Source organism: Aedes albopictus, chromosome 1, assembly GCF_035046485.1.
Source record: "Aedes albopictus strain Foshan chromosome 1, AalbF5, whole genome shotgun sequence".
Taxonomy (NCBI): Eukaryota; Metazoa; Arthropoda; class Insecta; order Diptera; family Culicidae; genus Aedes; species Aedes albopictus.
The window spans coordinates 111,407,701-111,427,447 of NC_085136.1; the positions used below are offsets into that span (position 1 = coordinate 111,407,701).

The 19,747-nt window shown below is 43.0% G+C and overlaps 1 protein-coding gene and 1 long non-coding RNA gene across 2 annotated transcripts; one reads left to right on the top strand and one right to left on the bottom strand.

Annotated features, from left to right (window-relative positions):
• Positions 1 to 216: 216 nt before the first annotated feature.
• On the bottom strand, positions 217 to 6,183 carry LOC134289010 (uncharacterized). Its single transcript, XM_062854991.1, has one exon. It carries the CDS (start codon positions 6,181 to 6,183, stop codon positions 217 to 219), a length of 5,967 nt encoding a protein of 1,988 aa, XP_062710975.1.
• Positions 6,184 to 10,758: 4,575 nt separating this feature from the next.
• On the top strand, positions 10,759 to 11,255 carry LOC134285121 (uncharacterized). Its single transcript, XR_009996157.1, has 2 exons — positions 10,759 to 10,894; positions 10,940 to 11,255. It is a non-coding gene; the product is annotated as an uncharacterized LOC134285121 (long non-coding RNA).
• Positions 11,256 to 19,747: the final 8,492 nt, after the last annotated feature.

A 19,747-nucleotide genomic window follows, 5' to 3' on the forward strand; every position in this document is an offset into this window, starting at 1 on the left:
CCGAACCCTGTATTGAAGGATGACTACAGTTTCTCCCAATCGTCCCCAATCTTATCACAACAATCCTGTCAAAATCAATAGGAATTCTTAAATTATTAATTGTCCACTACTACGGATTTGCGATACACTTACTACTATAAACAACTAGATTTTATGCAAATTCAATCAAATATTATAAATTCACTGCTGCTGTTATTGCTAATCATTGCCTTCTGATCATTCGCTACCTATACAATTCATCGATATGGCACTGACAGCCGACGGAGCACTGCTAACGATGAGTTCACAATCTCCCGTATGGTAAGTGCTGCCGGAACATCCCCCGCCCCGTGAATCCGGATGTTGAGCGTCAGGAAAGATACCGGGTTCACCATCTCCAATCTCCATCACCGCCAGTTTGACTACCGGACGTTTTAGTCTTCCGTTCCCGTTGACCGTCTTCACGATGGCTTGTCGAACTCTTCCATCACGACCTTGTATAACTTCTTCAACCTTACCCCTTATCCACGTCCGACGATCCCCTTCTGCTACATAAACTAAATCTCCAACTTTTACAGGACGTACGTCTTCGAACCATTTAGATCTACGATTAATGGTGGGGAAGTATTCTCTTATCCACCGCTTCCACAGTTCGTCCGACAAGTACTGGCTTCGTTGATAGCTACTGCGTAACGCCGCCGCAAGGTCGGTACAGCTCCTGATCGGTTCATGTGCACCGGACGAATTCCCAAAAATGAAATGATTTGGAGTGAGTGCCTCATCATTTCCGCATTCCTGGGGCATGTATGTAAGCGGCCTAGAGTTGATGAACCACTCCGTTTCTGCCAGTACAGTTACCAGGATTTCGTCATTTAGTTTGCGACCATCATCGAGCGCCCTCATGGTTTCCTTCACGCTGCGTACCATACGCTCCCACACACCACCCATGTGTGGGCTCGCCGGGGGATTGAACGACCACTTGGTCTTGGCATCAGTGAACGTGTTTGCGCATCTGTCGTTGATCTCTCTAATCTGCTGCGTTAAGTTTCGGTTGGCACCGACAAAATTCGTGCCGTTATCAGAGAAGATTTGTACTGGTGACCCTCTCCTGCGGACGAACCGACGGATTGCCATAACGCACGAATCGCTGGACAAATCGTATGCTATTTCCAGATGGACGGCTCTAACCACCAGGCAAGTAAAGACGACCACGTAACGTTTTTCTTTGCGTCGTCCAACAGTGACTTCCAAAGGGCCCAGATAGTCCACCCCAACGTAGCAGAATGGCCTTACGTATGGAGTCAGTCGTTGTTCTGGCAATGGTGCCATCCGAGGAGACTGTGGTTTACATTTGCTTATTTTGCAACGCTGGCAGGCCCTCATGACCTTGTCGACTACCGATCGCAAATTAGGTATGAAGAATCGCTGACGTACCTCATTGACGATTGTTTCTTTATTTGCGTGTCCGTATCGGCAGTGATAATGGTCCAGCAGTCGAAACGTAACCAAATGATCTTTCGGAAGGATTATGGGGAATCGTGAGTCGAACGGAGCGTAGCCTGCGTTCGCAGTTCGTCCTTCTACCCGTACGACTCCGAATTCGTCGGCAAACGGGGATAGCTTGTACAAAGGGCTTGTACGCTCAATACTCATCAGTGCTTCGGGAGACGTATCACGGTTCTTCAAAAGTATTTTAACCTCATCAGGGAAACTGTCTGCCTGCGCGAAACGCCACAAACTTATTTCGGCTCGTTTGTACTCGGTTTGCTGAAGAGGTACGATGACAGCTGGGATGGATCGTTTCAAGCACTTGAGCTGATGATTCGTTGCTTTGATGGTCTCTATTGGCTGACTCCTTATTCGCAGTCGACAGTTATTGATGAAACGGCCCACCATGGCCATTGTTCGAAGCAGCACGTTCCACTTCGAAACGTTTTCAACTTTAATTAGTTCTTGCGGAATAGCAATGTGGTGGAGCAAATAGCATGGCCGAAGTTCTTCTTGGACGTCCAAAGGCACCTGTCGTTGCTGGGGCCAAGTTTCTTCTGTTCCGTACAGGAATGATGGACCATTCAACCATATGCCAGCAGAGTTGGGTTCGGAATGTTTTCCCCATTTGGTCAGACAGTCTGCCACGTTTTCTTTAGTGGGCACCCACCGCCAGTCGACCAGCTGCGTGTGTGAGAGAATTTCTCCCACACGATGTGCAACATACTGCTTGTATTTGCGATTGTCTGAACGTATCCATGACAACACGGTGCTGGAATCTGTCCACAGGAAACTTCGGCTAATGGTGAGTGTGTGGGACTCCATCACGTTTTTCAGCATTCTCGCTCCCATAACCGCAGCCTGTAGTTCCAGTCGCGGAATTGACTGATGTTGCAGCGGGGCTACCTTGCTTTTCGCCATTACCAAGGCTACGTGTACGCCACGATCATCCACTGCCCTAAAGTACGCTGCGCAACCCATGGCGAATTCGCTGGCGTCTGTGAATATATGCAGTTGCAGCGAATGGAAATGATTGGAGACCGCGTTTCCAAAGTAGGGTCGGGGGATTTTCAACTGTTCGATTCCAGCAAGCAACTGAACCCAGCGTCTCCACTTCTCGTTTTCTTCATCGGGAATGTCCTGGTCCCACATAGTGCCACTCCTCCAGAGATCCTGAATGAGCATTTTGCCGTGTATCGAGAAAGGCGCCAGCATGCCGGTTGGATCAAACAGACTCATTACGCAGCGAGCCACTATTCGTTTTGTAGGACGACGACCTTCGGAAACGTATGGATCCAAGTCTCCATGAAAACGAGTTGAGAAGGAAAGGAAATCTCCTTGCGGATTCCATATCAGCCCTAAAACGCGCTCCCAATTGTCCTGCGTAGCACCTCCGATTACGACCGGTTCCTGGCTCTTGGCTTCTCCAAGGGCATGTAAAACTTCACGACTGTTACTCACCCAGTTTCTCATCTCAAATCCGGCACGCGCATGTATTTCTCGCACCTGTACCGACCTTGTGATGGCTTCCTCGATGGTGTTGGCACTGTCGACGTAGTCGTCCATATAGGTTTTATCAATTATTGCGGCCGCAGCTTCGGGAAACTCTGAAGAGCACTCAAGGGCATTTTCCCGCATGACATGTTGAACGGAGCAAGGTGAACATGTTGCCCCAAACGTTGCGACATCCATAATATAAATCTGCGGTGGTTGGGCAGGATCAAATCGAAAGATGAATCTCTGAGAGTGTTTGTCTGCCGGGATGATTTGAACCTGGTGGAACATCTCTCTGACGTCGCCTCCAAAAGCAATCGGCCTCTCCCTGAATACGCAAATGACTGAAGGAAGCGAGTTCAACAGGTCCGGTCCTTTTAGGAGCTGGGAGTTCAGTGACACACCTTCCACTTGGGCTGCCGCGTCCCACACAAGCCTTTTCTTTGCAGGTTTCCGAGGATTTGTCACCACGTTTATGGGTAAATACCATACACGGTCCGGATCGGCACTTGCCAGTTCCTGCTCGGAAGCCTTGTGAGCGTATCGTTTCTCGATGTAATCACGGATCTGCTGATGAACGTTGGCGCGCAGTTCTGGATCCCTAGCAAGCTTCGCCTCGAGACTTTTCAACCGTTTTACTGCCATGTACCAGCTATTTGGAAAGCGAACGTCATTGGTTTTCCATAGGAGTCCCGTTTCATATCTGTCCCCAACTCGCCGAGTAGTCTGCTCGAGGATCTGTCGAGCACGTTTATCGTCGGCGGATTCGGGCAAAGGAGAAACGCAAACTACTGCTTCTTCCAAAATGAACTGTTGACGAATCAATTCATTTAAATCCTCATCCGTTTTACAGCTACAGTCGTGAACCCCGACGAAATCGTTTCCATTGCTGTCAGGTCCACATGGACCATACACTGCCCAGCCAAGTGTGCTTCTCACAGCCACAGGTTCGCCCGGTCGCCCTACTCGGGTTTCAAGTGGGGTAAGCAGATCCAAATTCCGTAAACCTATCAGAATCCTAGGTTCTGCGTCGATGTACGAATGCGCAGGTAGATCACGGAGATGATCAAACCGTTCAATCAAGTTTTCCATCGATAGACTTTGCTTGGGTAGATTCAGCCCACTCACGGTGTGGACTCCTTTGAGATTGAAACGTTCTTTCTGCCCACGCGCTGATATCACAATGTCCACTACCTTCGAAAACTTCTCTGTACGGCTGACGTTCGAGGTCCAAATCAGCTTCAGCGGTACTGTCTCACCAGTAAGTTCGAGGTACCTTGCCAAACTCGATTCCACCAGCGTCCTGGAGGATCCTTCATCAACGAAGGCGAACGTATCCACACTGCGGCCTTTGTTGTGTAGTGTTACAGGGATCACCTTAAACAGTACCGATCTAGTTACTGGACCATGAGTGTTGCACTCAGCATTAACGGTCCTCGAAGCGGCTGCAGTTCTTGTTCCGACCTGGTGGAGTAGCGGGTTATGACGTTCCCGGCAATTTCCGATGTTGCAGCGTATTCTTGACCGGCACCTAGAACCGTGGTTGAACAAACACACTTCGCATAGTTTGAACCTCTCTACTGCTGCGAGGCGAGATTCAAGGCTTATTCGCTGGAACTTTTCGCAGTTCCGCACTCTGTGGTCCAGGCCATTGCAAATGGGACACGGTTCTCTTGAAGAGGGGAGTCTGTCTACGTCATCGTCATTGTGAGCATAGACATGTCCTTTCTGACTGTGTTTCTCTTTTTCGTGCCTGGCCTTGTCCATCTTCGGCTGTGACAAAACAGTGACTTCGCTCGCATCAGCTACCAGAACGTCCATGAACATAGCGAATTCCTTCAAGGTTGGTACTGCGTATGCCCGTTTGTATCGTACCCATTCTAATTTATACGCGGCAGGTAATTTATCCACTAGCTCCTCCATCAGCGTTGGGTTTGCGAGGTGGCTCTGAAGGTCGGCTGCTATCAAGTGGTCACTCAACTGTTGCACCGTCATGCCGAAATTTATCAGGGTATCCAGCCGCTCAGGTTTTGGTGCTTCCAACCGTCGAACCTTGCCCAGCAAATTTTTCACCATCAGCTCCGGTCGTCCATACAATCGTCGTAGCGTCTCGATGATCGATGGTACACTCTTAGGGAACATGAGCTTCGAGATGACCGCTTCTCTCGCTGGTCCTCGAAGGCACTCTCGTAGACGGATGATGTTCTCAACATCTGAGAAACCGCAAGCCGCATTTGCCCCTTCGTAGCTGCTATAAAAAATTGGCCATTCCTCTGGCTCGCCGGAAAAGTTCGGCAATTTCTTCGGCCAAACCTGTCGAGCAGCAATTTGATTTGCCGTTGGCCCAACTTCTCCAGTAATCTGCATCGCTGGTGACCTCTCCAACGACATTCTTCTGTCCATATTCGGCGGATTCGGCTCTTCTGAAGGGCCTTCCGGATCATCGGAAGTATCGGGATCTGACCCACCTTGCGCATTGAGTCCTTCGCGTCCCACCGACTTTTGAGAGCTACGTTCCGACTTCTTAGAAGGTAGAAACGGTGGTATTGACCGGTGTGAACCATTGTCGTCTCGCTGTTGGTTCTCCTGTCGTTGCTTCGCTAACCATTCCCTTGCTTTCCGCATTCCGCTGGTGCTGGTGTATTCGGAAGCTCTCTCAGCGTCGGCGACCTCGTCTAGTTCCTGCATTTTCCGCAATAGATCTTCCTGCAGCCTAATCTTTTCTTCGCGCAGAGCTCGCTGTCTTTGCTGCATTAGACGATCTTCTTCAAGCTGCTTTTCTGCTTCAGCCAGCTTCATTTCCGCCAGAAGCTGCTCCGCTTCAATCCTCCTCTGCAGAGTCAGAGCTCGAGAACGCGAAGTCGACGAAGTGGTTTTGATTGTTGTCGCTTTGTTCGTAACACATTTGGGAACCTCCGGGTGCTTTTTCGGTGTCACTCCAGATGCAGACGCAACGGGAACCTTCAGTTGGCCTTCACTTACGCCCTTCTGCGATCTGGTCTTCTTGGACTTCGACTTACCGACATTAGGGGGTGGTAGACACGCACGACAGCTGAACGATCTGTTCTCGACGCCAGGAGTCTCTCCGACGCACTTCAGATGGTACCAGACTTGGCAGGCATCACACTGCACCATCTGCGGATCGGCATCGTTGGGCACGTTGCAGGCCCCGCAGTCGTGATCCATACCGGCACCTCCGTGAGGGGGATCTACTGTAGCCATCAGAGTCGAGTTGAGTGGTATCCTTTAAGAATGTTCGGATGGTAGAAGAACCTTCACAGCTTTTTTGTCTTCAAAGCTTAAAGCTAAAATAGTAGAATTTATTCTTATTAATTATCTAGTTAACAAAATGTTTCGTTGACTTACGATAGTCTTCTCTTTATATTTCCAGTGAACACTTTCCCTGAACAATTCGCAAACGGATTTCGTATCCTTTATAGAGAGTAAATAATAAATTTTAGTTGAGTCACCTTTAGAATTCAGGTTAAGTAATACCTGCTACCGAACCCTGTATTGAAGGATGACTACAGTTTCTCCCAATCGTCCCCAATCTTATCACAACAATCCTGTCAAAATCAATAGGAATTCTTAAATTATTAATTGTCCACTACTACGGATTTGCGATACACTTACTACTATAAACAACTAGATTTTATGCAAATTCAATCAAATATTATAAATTCACTGCTGCTGTTATTGCTAATCATTGCCTTCTGATCATTCGCTACCTATACAATTCATCGATATGGCACTGACAGCCGACGGAGCACTGCTAACGATGAGTTCACAATCTCCCGTATGGTAAGTGCTGCCGGAACAGGGTGTTTCATGGGATTCCTCTAGGTTATCTCGTACGATTCATGAGATTTTTCCGAGAGTTTCTTCTGGGATTTCTTCAAGAGTTCCTTCAAGGAATCAATCAGGTGTCCCTTATAAAATTCCTCCTGGAATACATACGGTGATTCCTTCAGCAGTTGGAATTTCTCCTGCATTCTGAGTTTTATCTAAGAGATCTTGTCAAAATTCTTCTAGGAGTTGTTGCAGAGATGCATGCGAATGTTGCTTCTGAAATTCCTTCCTCTGAGGTCTTCTTCATAAGTTCCACGGGAATTCTTCCAAGATTTGATATTTTTTCAAAAGAGTTCCTTTTAGCATTCTTCCCAGGATTTTTTTTTATGGCTTTCCTTAAAGAGTCCTTTCTGGGATATCTGCAGAAATTCGCCCTGAATTACCAGCAGGAGTTCTTTTGAGATTCCTGCAGAAGTTTCTTCTGGATTCCATTCATAAGTTTGTTTTTTTTTTGGATTCTACCGAAAGTTTCTGCTCTAGAATCGACTTCGGAAATCATCGAATCCAAAGCATCCTCCAAAAGTTCTTTCTGGAAATCCTCTTGGAATTCATTCTTAAGAATTTACCGTTTGCCAAAAAATAAGTTGCTCTTGAAATTCCTGCAGAAAAGTTGTTAGCAGTTACTCCGGAGGTTCTCCAGGAGTTCCTTTGGGACTGTCATTAGAAGTTCCACCAGGAAATGCTCTATCAGATTCTTTTGAGATTCCTCCTGGAATTCCGTTATGAGTTACTTCTGGCATTCTCTTAGGTAATTTCTTCTGGAATTCCTCCGAGAGTTTTTGTGGGATTGTTGGAGGGTTTGTTCTAGTATACCAGCACAAGTTCTTTTTAAGAATCCTATATAAGTTTCTTCTGGATTTCATCCATGTATTCGTTCATGGATTCCTCCAAGAACTTCTGCCAGTTTCCCTTCATAATCCACTTCTGAAATGTGCTAGGGTTTTTTACAAGGTACCTTTCAAAAGTGCTTTCTGGGAATCCTCTTGGACTTTTTTCTGAGATTCCTCTAGGAGTTCGTTCTGGTGTCTGGAGTATCTTTTGGAAGTCCTACAGTACTTTCAACTAGAAATCCGCCAGAACTTGCATCTGGGAGTTCCTCAATGATTCCTTCTAGGAATCCTCCAGGATATAGGAGTCCTTTTGGAGTTTCTTTTGAAAATCATGTATTTTTAAGAATTCTACGGAAGTTTTTTCTGGATTTCATCCATGTATTCGTTCATGGATTCCTTCAAGAGTTTGTGTCAGTTTCCTTTCAAAATCCACTTTAGAAATGTCCTAGGTAGGTATCCTTCAAAATGCTTTCAGGTAATCCTCCACAACTTTTCTCTTTCGTTCCGAAAGTGTCATGGAGTATCTTCTGGGAATCCTCCAGGTCTAGAAATCCTCCCTAACTTACTTCTGGGAATCCTTCAATGATTCCTTCTAGAAATCCTCCAGGATTTGTGAGTCTCTTGGAGTTTCTTCTGAAAATCCTGAATTTTCAAGAATTCTATAGAAATTTCTTCTGGAGTTCATCCAAGTATTCATTCATGGAATCCTCCAAGAGTTCCTGCCAGTTTCTTCTCATAATCCACTTTAGGAATGTTCTAGGATTATTTATTAGGTATCTTTCAATCTAGGTATCTCACTACAATTTTTTCTGTATTCTTCAAGATGCTTTCTGGTAATCCTCAAAGAGTTCGTTCTGGAGTATCTCCTGGGAATTTTTCAGGACTTTCATCGAGAAATCCTCCAGAACTTGTTTCTGGCAATCCTTCAATGATTCCTTATAGGAATGTTTCAGAATTGGGACGTCTCTTGGAGTTTCTTTTGAAAATTATGCATTTTTACATAATTCTTCAGAAGTTCCTTCTGGATTTCATCCATGTATTCGTTCTTGGATTCCTCCAAGAGTTTCTGCCAGTTTCCCTTGAGAATCCTTTTAATAAATATTCTAGGATTTCCTATTAGGTATCTTTCAAAGTGCTTTCTGAGAATCCTCTAGGAGTTCTTTCTGGAAGTTTCTGGAAGGATTCCGAGACGCACGGGGGTATAGTGCGTCTCGGAATCCTTCAGGATTTTTATCCAGAAATCCTCCAGAACCTGTTTCTGCGAGTCCTTCAATGATTACTTCTAGAACTTTTCTCTGGGATTCCCCAAGGAGTTCGTTCTGGAAGTTTATACTCCAGGACGTCTTGGAATCCGTCAGGACTTTTATCTAGAAATCCTCCAGAACCTGTTTCTGCGAATCCTTCAATGATTCCTTCTAGAACTTTTCTCTTAGATTCCCCTAGGAATACGTTCTGGAAGTCTCCTGGAGTATCTTCTGGGAATCCTTCAAGGCTTCCATTTAGAAATCCTACAGAATTTGTTAATTCTGGGAATCCTTCAATGATTCCTTCTAGGAATGCTCCAGGATCTGGGAGTCTCTTGAAGTTTCTTTTGAAAATCCTGTATTTTGTTTAAGAATTTTAGTGAAATTCCTTCTAGATTTCATCCAAAAAACTCTCCAAATCCATGAATGAATTCCCTCAGAAGTTTCTACTAGTTTCCCTCCAGATTCCACTTTAGAAATGTGCTAGGATTTACTACTGGGTACCCTTCAAAAGTGATTTCTGTGAATCCTCCAGGACTTTTTTTTCGAGGAATTCTCTAGGAGTTCGATCTGAAAGAGTTCTGGACTTCAGGACTTTCATCTAGATATAATCCTCCATAACTTGTTTCATGGAATGATTCTGTGTGATGGTTGTTTTATGACAACATATTAAACCGTCGGCAACTACTCACGGCACATCAAGCAATCTAGTAGGCGTCACCAATCACAGTGACCCGCGTCGTCGTCACACGTCCAGTATTTAATGTCAAAAGGGTAAAGTCAGAGTGCATTCCCACAGCTCCCACTTGCTTGCAATAAATCCAAACCGCACAGATTCCTTGTGAAAATCCTCCAGGATCTGGGAGTCCTTTTGGCCTTTTTGGCCTTCTCATTTGACAGGTCCGTGTATGCATTTGTTTACAAAGACTGAACAACAGCTGCTAACACAGACCTGTCATCTCCAGAAGAACTGAAGACCAACAATTGAAAAGGCCGCATCAACTTTGCGTTAACAAACACGTTTCTTTCGACTTACACACCAAATTTTTTGGAACGCTTCCAGCACAAAAAAAATCAGCAAAATAAATTGCACAATGTTGCTGATCAACTGTCAAAATTGCTGGTTGGCTCAGCAAGTTGAAAAATTATTGCTGATATTCAGTAAATTCGCATTGCTGAATGAAATCAGCACAAAAAAAATCAGCAAAGTTTGCTGAATATCAGTAAACAGAATTTGCAGTGTAGGGCCTTCTCAGTTCCACCCATGCATCTAACCACCGTTAACAGAAAGCTCGATGATTGCGCTTTCTGTTAATGGTGGTGAGATGTGTGGGTGGAGTTCAGAAGCCCCTAAGTCGACTGAAACATGTTTGTTTCCAAAATGTTGATTCGGCTTTTTCAATTGTTGGTCTTGAACTGTCAGAGACCCGAAAGATCAGCTGATTTAAGACGGCAAATTAAATGGCCATTTTCTTATGAAAATTCTGCAGGAGTTCCTTTAATAATCTTCAAGGAGTGTTTTTATAGGAATCCTTCAGGCGATATTTTTTTGAAATTCCTCAGATAGTTTCTTATGAGAATCTTCCTGAACTTTTGTCTAGAAACCTTCCAACGGTTCCTTCTGGGAATCTCCTGACTTCAGGAGTATTTTTTGGTAATTCTTTAAGAATTTCCGGAGAAACTCCTAGACCAAGTCCTGAATTAATCTCCAAAAGGAATTATCTTCTCAAAGGTATCCCTAAGAGACTTCTGTCGGAATTGCTTGAGAAACTGCAGGATCCACAGAAGGCATTCGTAATCCTCACATGGAATTTCTGGAGGAATCATCAGAAGTACTTTATGCAGAAATCTGTTTAGATATCCTGGATCAACCACCAGATGGAATTCCCGAAGAAATGCTTAGAAGGACTACATAACTACATACAGGAATTATCAGATTAGATTTCTGGAAGAATTCCCATCATGAGTTCCTAGAAGAATCCGTAGATGATATTCCTGGAGTAATCCACAGTTCCATAGAGTTCCTGGAGGTATCGCCAGAACGAATTCGTGGAGGAATTCCCAGATGGAATCTCTAGAAGACGTGCCCGGATCTCTAGTGTAATTCACAAATGGAATTGCCGCAACCCCACTGAAGTGATGCTTTTCCAACTCAAAAAAGCCGGATAATCAAGTCGGACCTGTAGTACTACTACCAGGATTAGGAATTAGTTTGTGCGTCCATGTCAAATAGGGTGCATCCAATTGAAACAAATGTGATCAATTTGCCGAGGGCTAAAACAATGGGAATTCATATGTATTGGAAATAACTTTATAAAACCTGCTCAATCATTACACTTTTATTGACACTGCTTCTTCTGTTATTGGGCTATCAAAAAATAAACAAATGGATACCAAACAAATATCATCCCAATATGCCCCGCAAATACCAAGTCTCGGGCCACCTCACGTATTCCGTCTCGCACCCAAATTCAGACCCGGAACGGCGCACACCTTAATCTAGGGAAGTTAACTATTAAGATAAGCTAAAAGTACTCTTTATATAGGAAAAAAAATAATGCAAAGCAAGTCAAGAGCTACACCCTCATACATATATAACAACAAAAATAAAGGAGAATTGATCCAAATCTGGAAATTAGTTCGCAATCGGAAGTGTTTCACCCAGCCTGGATGCTGGGGATTAATAGCTTCCACCATTCGGGGACTATTATCGCTCCATCTGTTGCAGCAGAAGCCCTCTTCCTACTCTCTTTTCTGATTTTTTCACCGTATCATCTTGTTTCTTAACCCTATCCCGCCCATGACTTCTTTTAGTGTTTAAAAATAGTTTTTATTATTTTTGCTCAATATGGTAGAACAAAATCTTATTTTCTAGGCCAAAATTATCGTTTAAGGCTATTACAACTCAAATATGAGGTGGTGCTCTGGAGCACCACCAGGCATTTGAAGACCTTTTTTTCATGATTTTTCTCGTTAAAAATGGCCAAAGCACAGGATGCTTCATTTGACAATCCAAGAAAAGTACTTTCCGAACCAGTTTTATACAAATGTATTACAATTCGAGACAAGTTGTTCTCAAAAACTTCAAACTTTTTGCCAACAGAATTCTAGAATGGGATGCAAACAATGATTACATTGGAAAATTGCTTATTTTTTGCACGCCATGTGCCCAGTGGTGCATATATGCACCATGCATATTGTATCAAATTAAGAGTTTAAATACACATTTCAGATCTTTTCAACGTATGACTACACAAAGAAATAGTAAATCTGCTTGGGAACTATTTTTATTTCAACCCATGAGGATAACTATGCCATTGATTAACACGTCAAAGTTTGTCATTATTTTTTTGTCGAAAAAATAGCTTTTCGTGAAAACTTTTTTTGACAAAAACATTGAATTTTTATGCGCATACTTAGTGTAATGCTTTTAGATAGACAACAACATGTGAAATCATGATTTACAATTAAAAACATTCAAAAAACTTCACTAGTTTCAGAGATACAAGGGTTGAAAGTTATGGTGCTCTACAGACACCATGGGCGGGAAAGGGTTAAACCATCCTTTCACAAAATATCTCCAAAAAATGGAACAATCCATCTTCCAAAGCACATTATACATCCTAGACACTGATTTGCATTTTGTACAAAGTTTTAGCTACTTACGATAGCCTAAGAATAATACAAAGTGGACACAGCAACAGTAACTACTCTGCAAAGAGATCAATTCTCCTTTTATTTCTTTCAAACAGCATCTGTTAGAGAACTTCACACACACACACCAAACCAATCACACCCCATAGAATTTGAATCCCAACAACCAAAATCAATTTTAGTAACATCCTCAGAAGCATCTTTCTATCTCTCTGCCTTGGTAGGTCTTCAATTCTCATTCCGCGAGGAAAAATGATCAAAATGCTTATTTGCACTTGAATCCATAATATCAATACTCCCCCCAAAACCTATATGCCAATGATAGCCTTGTTCGAATGTTTCTATCTCTCTGTAGCTACCTAGTTGTTTTGCTAGATGTCTTTATTTTCCAAAGTTTTTTATTTGTGTTCATTAATTTACGAATCCAGATGTTTATTACAGTTGAACTGTTGTACATTGCTACCAATAATTGTTTTTTTTTTTTGTTAATGTCCCAGTTCGTGGAACTAGTTCGAATAACTGAGAGATAGGCATTCGAAACAATGGTATATCGTGTCTATTCTGCTGGTCGAACAAGACAGAACGAGCTGTAGATTGTTTCCCAGTTCAGTTACTTCCATTTGGTTTACATGACCCCTCGTAGTTTGTTCAGTCACCGTATCGTCCGTCCCGTTTGACTTACAGAATAGCAGTAAACAATACTTATAAAAACAAACACATACCAAGAGAAGATGGAAAGAGGATCACGCCCGAGAGGATCACGAGCCGGAAATAAACTGAAATTGAAACCACAAACAGAAAATAGTGAAAACGGAAAAAAGAAAACACAGATGTTTATTGTTATTTTAATGACTTATGATAATTTAAGTGAGCGAAATGAAAACAGACACAGCAACTGCAAACAAACATGGAAATAATAGTACTACGAGTGGATGTGGAATGGAATGAGTGCATTGGATAAAAATAATAAACAAAAAAAAATCAATGAAAAAAAAACTGGAACAGATTTTGTTTAGTAAAAGTAAAATAATTGACAAAAAAGATCAATAAAAATTATTAAAACGCATTACTACGGTTGAACGACAGACTTCATTTGGTAGTGGTTTATCACAGCGCTGTTCATTTACTTGTGAATTTCCGTTCACCATGCATCGTCCATCGTTGTGTTAATTGTGCTCATGTGCTTATTCTCCAAATGGATTGACGTGACAAAAGTCGGAATCGTATATCGTGGTGAGAAATCTCGAGTCAAATGAGATGACTCTCTATTGGATTTACACGGCGAGTCACTTCATTCGAGTTGAGGTTTTTGACCTCGACATACGACTCCGACTTCTGTCGCGTCACTCCATTCGCAGAATAAGCACAAATTACAATCTGGTAAGCCTACCAGAAAAGTCGTTCCCGTCCATGACTTTGCACAGCTCTGTTCGATACACTGTTATATTCCGCCTTGAAGTCCATGATTCGTTGCGTTGTTGATGTGTTTATATCTCAACGGCACTTTTGAATATTGTCCGTATAGTGAAGAGCTGATTCATTATTGACCGGCCGTCGAAGAATCCGGCTTTATAACTTCTTACTAAAGATGATCTTAAATGTGGTAACGTTGTATTGAAGTGATATTTGGACTGGAGTTTTGGACTGACGGATGACATCCTCAACTTCCCTTAATGTGAAAGTTGGCTAATTCCCGTATTCTGCTGCTTTAGGTGTTCATTGATCACTTTTCAATTATCTATAGATTACGTCCTCCAATAGGCTTATGTTCATATCCCTGCACATTTCAAATCGCGGAAGGAAACCTTTGCAGGAACTCACTAGAACATCTCATTCAGTCAATTTTATTTATTTAGTAGACAACATTTTTTATAGGTAAGATTGAATTCACAATTCTATAGCACAAATGCCACACAATTCGGTTCTCCGTTGCCTCTCCATCTTTGGGAACGTCCTTCACTCATCAAATCTCGACCTGATTAGGACACCTTGTCCGCTTCATACGATCCAGATTTCTTGCGAATACCAACTTTGCATGGTTGTTATACGGCATTCTTGCAACATGCCCTGTTCTCCGCATCCTTCCGGATCTATCAACCTTCTGGATATTTGGTTCGCCGTACAGCACAGCGAGGCACGCTTATGCGTTATTACAGTGTCCTTTTCAGGACGCTATGTGAACCCATTGTGGTACGCTTTTGCGAGTATGACGATCCTATTCCCTTACCTGTCCTTTCCCATGTCCTATCCTCTTTCCTTCCCTTCTCCGTCAGGTAAATGATGAATAGGCTCGTGTTCATGGCGATGGCACAAATTTCCCTGATACCTGATAGGAGGCCCGACTTCCACTGATGATGCGCCATCGTATTTCGCTGCTAACATTACTGTCTGCCGTTAATAAGGATCTGAGGGAGACGAAATCCTAACCCACCTCGAAAGTGTTTCCGTCTATCGTAACACTGCTGCCTAGCCCTTTCGTTGGTGGTTCTACCTGCCAGCATGTACTTCATTTTTTGACGATTTCACCATCAGTTTGCCCTTTGCTGCTTCACGTTTCAGGCCAACGCTCCAAATATTCTAGCAATAATATCCATTGCATCCGCAAAACAGACAATTAAGCCGGATTTCGTGAAAATCGTGCCCGGATGTTAAGCCGCATAACACCTTCCAGATGTTGGTCAGCTGGCATGAGAGACCATCACCTTGTCGTAGTCCCCGGCGAGATTGTCCATGTCTGCATTCCCCGTACCAGTCAACTCACGTCCGTCCGTTAAGAAGCTCCCGTGTTCATCACTGCACATTTCGGCTCGCAGCACGAAGCCTTTGCAAGATGCGTTGAGCTTCTGGTAGAACTTCCGCTTCTTCTAAGCGGCGCTTTTTCTCCCAGAAGAGGTTGGTCTGCTGTTTCCACGTTCTTTTATATCGTTCCACGTTCATCCGAGTCCCGTGTTAGGGGTCATGCACAAATTACGTCACGCTTTTACGGGGGAGGGGGGGTTTTACAGAACGTGACGATCCATAGAAAAAATAATGTGGTCCCATACAAAAAGTGTGACATAGGGGAGAGGGGGGTCTGAAAAAGGTCGATTTTTGCGTGACATAATTTGTGTATCACCCCTTACAATATGACAACCTTGCTACATTTTTCTCTTCCACAATCTCCGCCGTTCCACATACTTAACGTTTGTCTCAACCGTATTGTTGATGGCTGCTTTTATCGTACTTCAGGGAGTCCTCGAGAGGGCCGGAATGTGATCTAGGATGGCACTTTATAGGCGGTAATCATAATGGTGATCGCTCGAAAGTCTCACATTTTAACTTGTCACCTTTCTTGTAGATATGGCAAATTTCTCCTTGCTTCTACTGCTCCGGCAGCTGTTCCGTTTCTCAAATCCTGACAATCAGCTGGTGTAGGATAAATGGGCAACTTTTCCGGGCCTATATTGATGAGTTCAGCTGCGATACCGTCATTACTAGCTGCTATATTGTTCTTTAGCTGTTTAATGGCATCCCAAGAAACAGAACTAGCTGAATAACAGTTTCTTAAGCTATAGTTTGCTTAAGAGTGGTTTGTTCTACTCTTGTACAGTAACAATGTTTGTTGGGGTCATTTACTTCTCACAGCACGAGACTTGGTTGGTTTCCTTCATCCGCCATGCTGACGTATTCATTTTCCAGGTAATCAAAAGTTCAGATAAGAGGGCACTTTATAAGTTAAGCAGCTTGTTAAAGGTTGCTCTTTAGCCTTCTAAGCAGCTTCATTTTTAAGTCATTTCGGAACTTGAAAGTTTACATAAGGAAATCGGATAGCCTTCTAAGCAGCTTCTGGCGGAGCTTCCTCAAAATAAATGTGAAAACAAAAATGTACTTTTCAGATTCATCACAACTTGCTGCTTGTATTATTGAGAATACATTCTCAAACTTACTTTACATACTATACTTATTTACAGTTGACAGCCTACACTCGTAGCCTTTAGACGTTTTCATCAGAACTCCCGTGCTATTAATTCGGTGAAATGAGTGGTTTTAGAAAAAACACACTAATTGTTGATTTTAGTGTTGTTCCCGGGCGACCCGATGTTCGCAAAGTCGAACACTTTCTAGAAAGTGAACTGCAGTTAAATCTTTCTGATGTGAAAAGTATCCAGTTGCACAACACGCGCAACTGTGTATACATTGAAATGGTGAACCACGATACGGCGCTGCGCTATGAAAAAGCGCACAACATCAAGCGGGCCTTTGTCTGGAAAGACAAACCGTTTAAAATCCCGGTATATGTGGACAGCGAGGCAGTGACTGTTCGTGTGCATGACCTGCCCCCTTCTGTCCCCCATACCACTGTTGCTAACTTCATGAAGAAGTACGGAGATGTTTTTTCCATCCAAACGGAACGATGGAAGAATTATTTTGTCGGCATACCGAACGGGGTTCGAGTGCTATTGATGCGGATCAAACACCCGATCCCTTCATATCTCACGATAGCCGACGAGGTCTGCTATGTGGAGCACATGCACCAAATTAGAACCTGCAGGTGGTGCTCCAGGCCGGTTCATCCCAAGCAGAGATGTTTGGAAGCGACCCCACCACAACCCGAAACAAGCACAACAGCAGCAGCAGCAACAGCTCAATCAAGCGAGCAAATATTCTCCGACGCCGATTTCCCACCGATGAGCAGTAGTCAATCGACCCCATCCTCCCCTGGAGTAGGTGAAACGTTCATCGAAATAGTGGCGAGAAGTAAGCGTGCGCTTATCGAGCAAGAACAAAAGACAATTGTGCCTGCAAACCAAGCCGACCAAGTAGACCAACAGAGCACGAATGGAGACAACGACGACGACGAGGACGACGACGGACACGACAGCTCATCTTCACCATATGAGACCAATGACGGAACCAACAAACGGCGGCTGTCAACCAAGCGCGCAAAGGATAAGAAGAAGTTATGTGGTACTCAAGAATTACAGAGTGGCTGTGATTCTATTAGTTTATCTTTTAAAAATTAAAATGGTTCTATTGGCCTCGTAAAGCCTTCGGGCGTCTAGGCCTTTTAAATAAAGAAATTGATAAAAAAAAATATACTTATTTACTTATGCACATGGCACTTCTATGTCGATTTGAACCTGGACATCCTGCGTGATAAACTGCCGTCATACCGCTGCGCTGCTACGGATACATAATATGGATAAGTTATCTTTGCTACTGTACAATAGTATGGGACAAACATCAAATTCTCGCTCCAGTCGACTTTTTTGATTCCATCTAGGTCCCATATGAACTGTACAAAATTTCATCGCAATCGGTGAAACTATAATTTAGCGCAAGCGGTTCAAAGTTTTCATAGGATTTACTATGGGAAAAGTAACACTTTCAGATAAAAAATGTCAGAGGGCGCCCCTTGTTTCCTTAATTCAAATCGATCAACGTTTCTTGTAGAAAAATCATTTATGAAACTTTCCTTCGAAGACCGCAAAACAATTGGATGCTTGTGAAAAAAGCTATTGATTTATTACCGATTAGTGATCCAACGAACGGCTTTTGTTTTGTTTCATTAGCAGCACTGTAGCTGCTGCCTTGGCTGCTGCTGTTTCTGGGGGTGGTGATTCCTTCCGCCACCCCATGCAACAACGACAGCAGCAGTGCTGCTGATAAAACAAAACAAAAAGCCGTTCGTTGGATCACTAATCGGTAATAAATCAATAACTTTTTTCCACAAGCATCCAATTGTTTTGCGGTCTTCGAAGGAAAGTTTCGTAAATGATTTTTCTACAAGAAACGTTGATAATTGTTGTAATTTGAATTAAGGAAACAAGGGGCGCCCTCTGGGATTTTTTATCTGAAAGTGTTACTTTTCCCATAGTTAATCCTATACAAACTTTGAACCGCTTGCGCTAAATCATAGTTTCACCGATTGCGCTGAAATTTTGTACAGTTAATATGGGACCTAAATGGGATCTAAAAAGTCGACTGGAGCGAGGATTGATTTTTTCCGTACAAGCGTGTCCCATACTACTGTACAAGTGTGCAAACCTAGATGTTGACAGTGGATAGATTCAAGTCAGATTTCACCCGCTTTCCACTTTATTCTAATTGTGGTGTCGGGATAGAGTGTAGGGCTCTAACGCAGCGACTACCGGTTCGAATCTGATGGGCGTCACTTGTTTTTTTTTATTTACACTTCATATTCATTGATTAGCGTTGCGTTGCGTTGCGTGGTAACGGAGTAATTCGTAGATTGCATACTGAAAGTTGTCATGTTAAAACTTTAATACTCCTATTCTAATTGCTTATGGAATGCTATTTGGGAAGGAACAGCTATCCAACTAGAGGTTGAAGTTGGTTAAAGTAAAAAAGACATGAGAACTTCCATTGCCGGCCACGCCCATCTTCTCCGTTACGAGGATAGGAAGGGGTGTGATGATATGACACCTACTTTACAAGAGGTCAGCGACTCACCGACAATCCTATAGGTGTCAAGGAGTTGGATATTTGGAATGGGGTGATTTGGGAATCACTATAAACGAGTGATGCGACAAAATTCAGCTTGTGTAAGTATATTTGAGTAAATCATGCAGATGTGTTGGAGTGACTGAAAGTGTTTTAGTATATTTAAACATCAACGTTGGGAGTGACATAGCTAAGAAATTTTGTCACTCCATGGGCCTTTATGATTCCGGGATGGGGCACAGGCATTTACACTGTGTCCTGGCTAACAAGCTTAGGCTTAACCGCCATTGATCGGTCTCTGAAACGATAAGAAACACGTTATGTGGATGTGAGAGGATAGTAGGGAAGGGATAACTATTTATCGAGATGCCAGCGACTCACCGAGATGCCAGCTCTCGAAAAAATAGAAAGGAAATAGGATTGTGATACAGGAATGGTCAGGAATTCAGTATGATTTTAACAGTACATGTAAATAATTAAGACACATAAACATGAATATAATCTACTAATATAACCATACTTTCAAATGCATATTAGCATTAAGGAAACCAATAACCTTCCTCCCATAAATACAAAGAAAGACAAATAAACCAATCAATCGTGACGTACTTATTGGATGGCCCCTAAATTAAAAAGACGAAATGATATTCAGTGGGACCATAAAAAACCTTTAAAGGACTTATCCAATGATAAACCGAACCCACCCGGTTCAAAAACCATCAGCTAAACGTTAGGATATTAAAGAAAATCATTAATGCTTAAAAG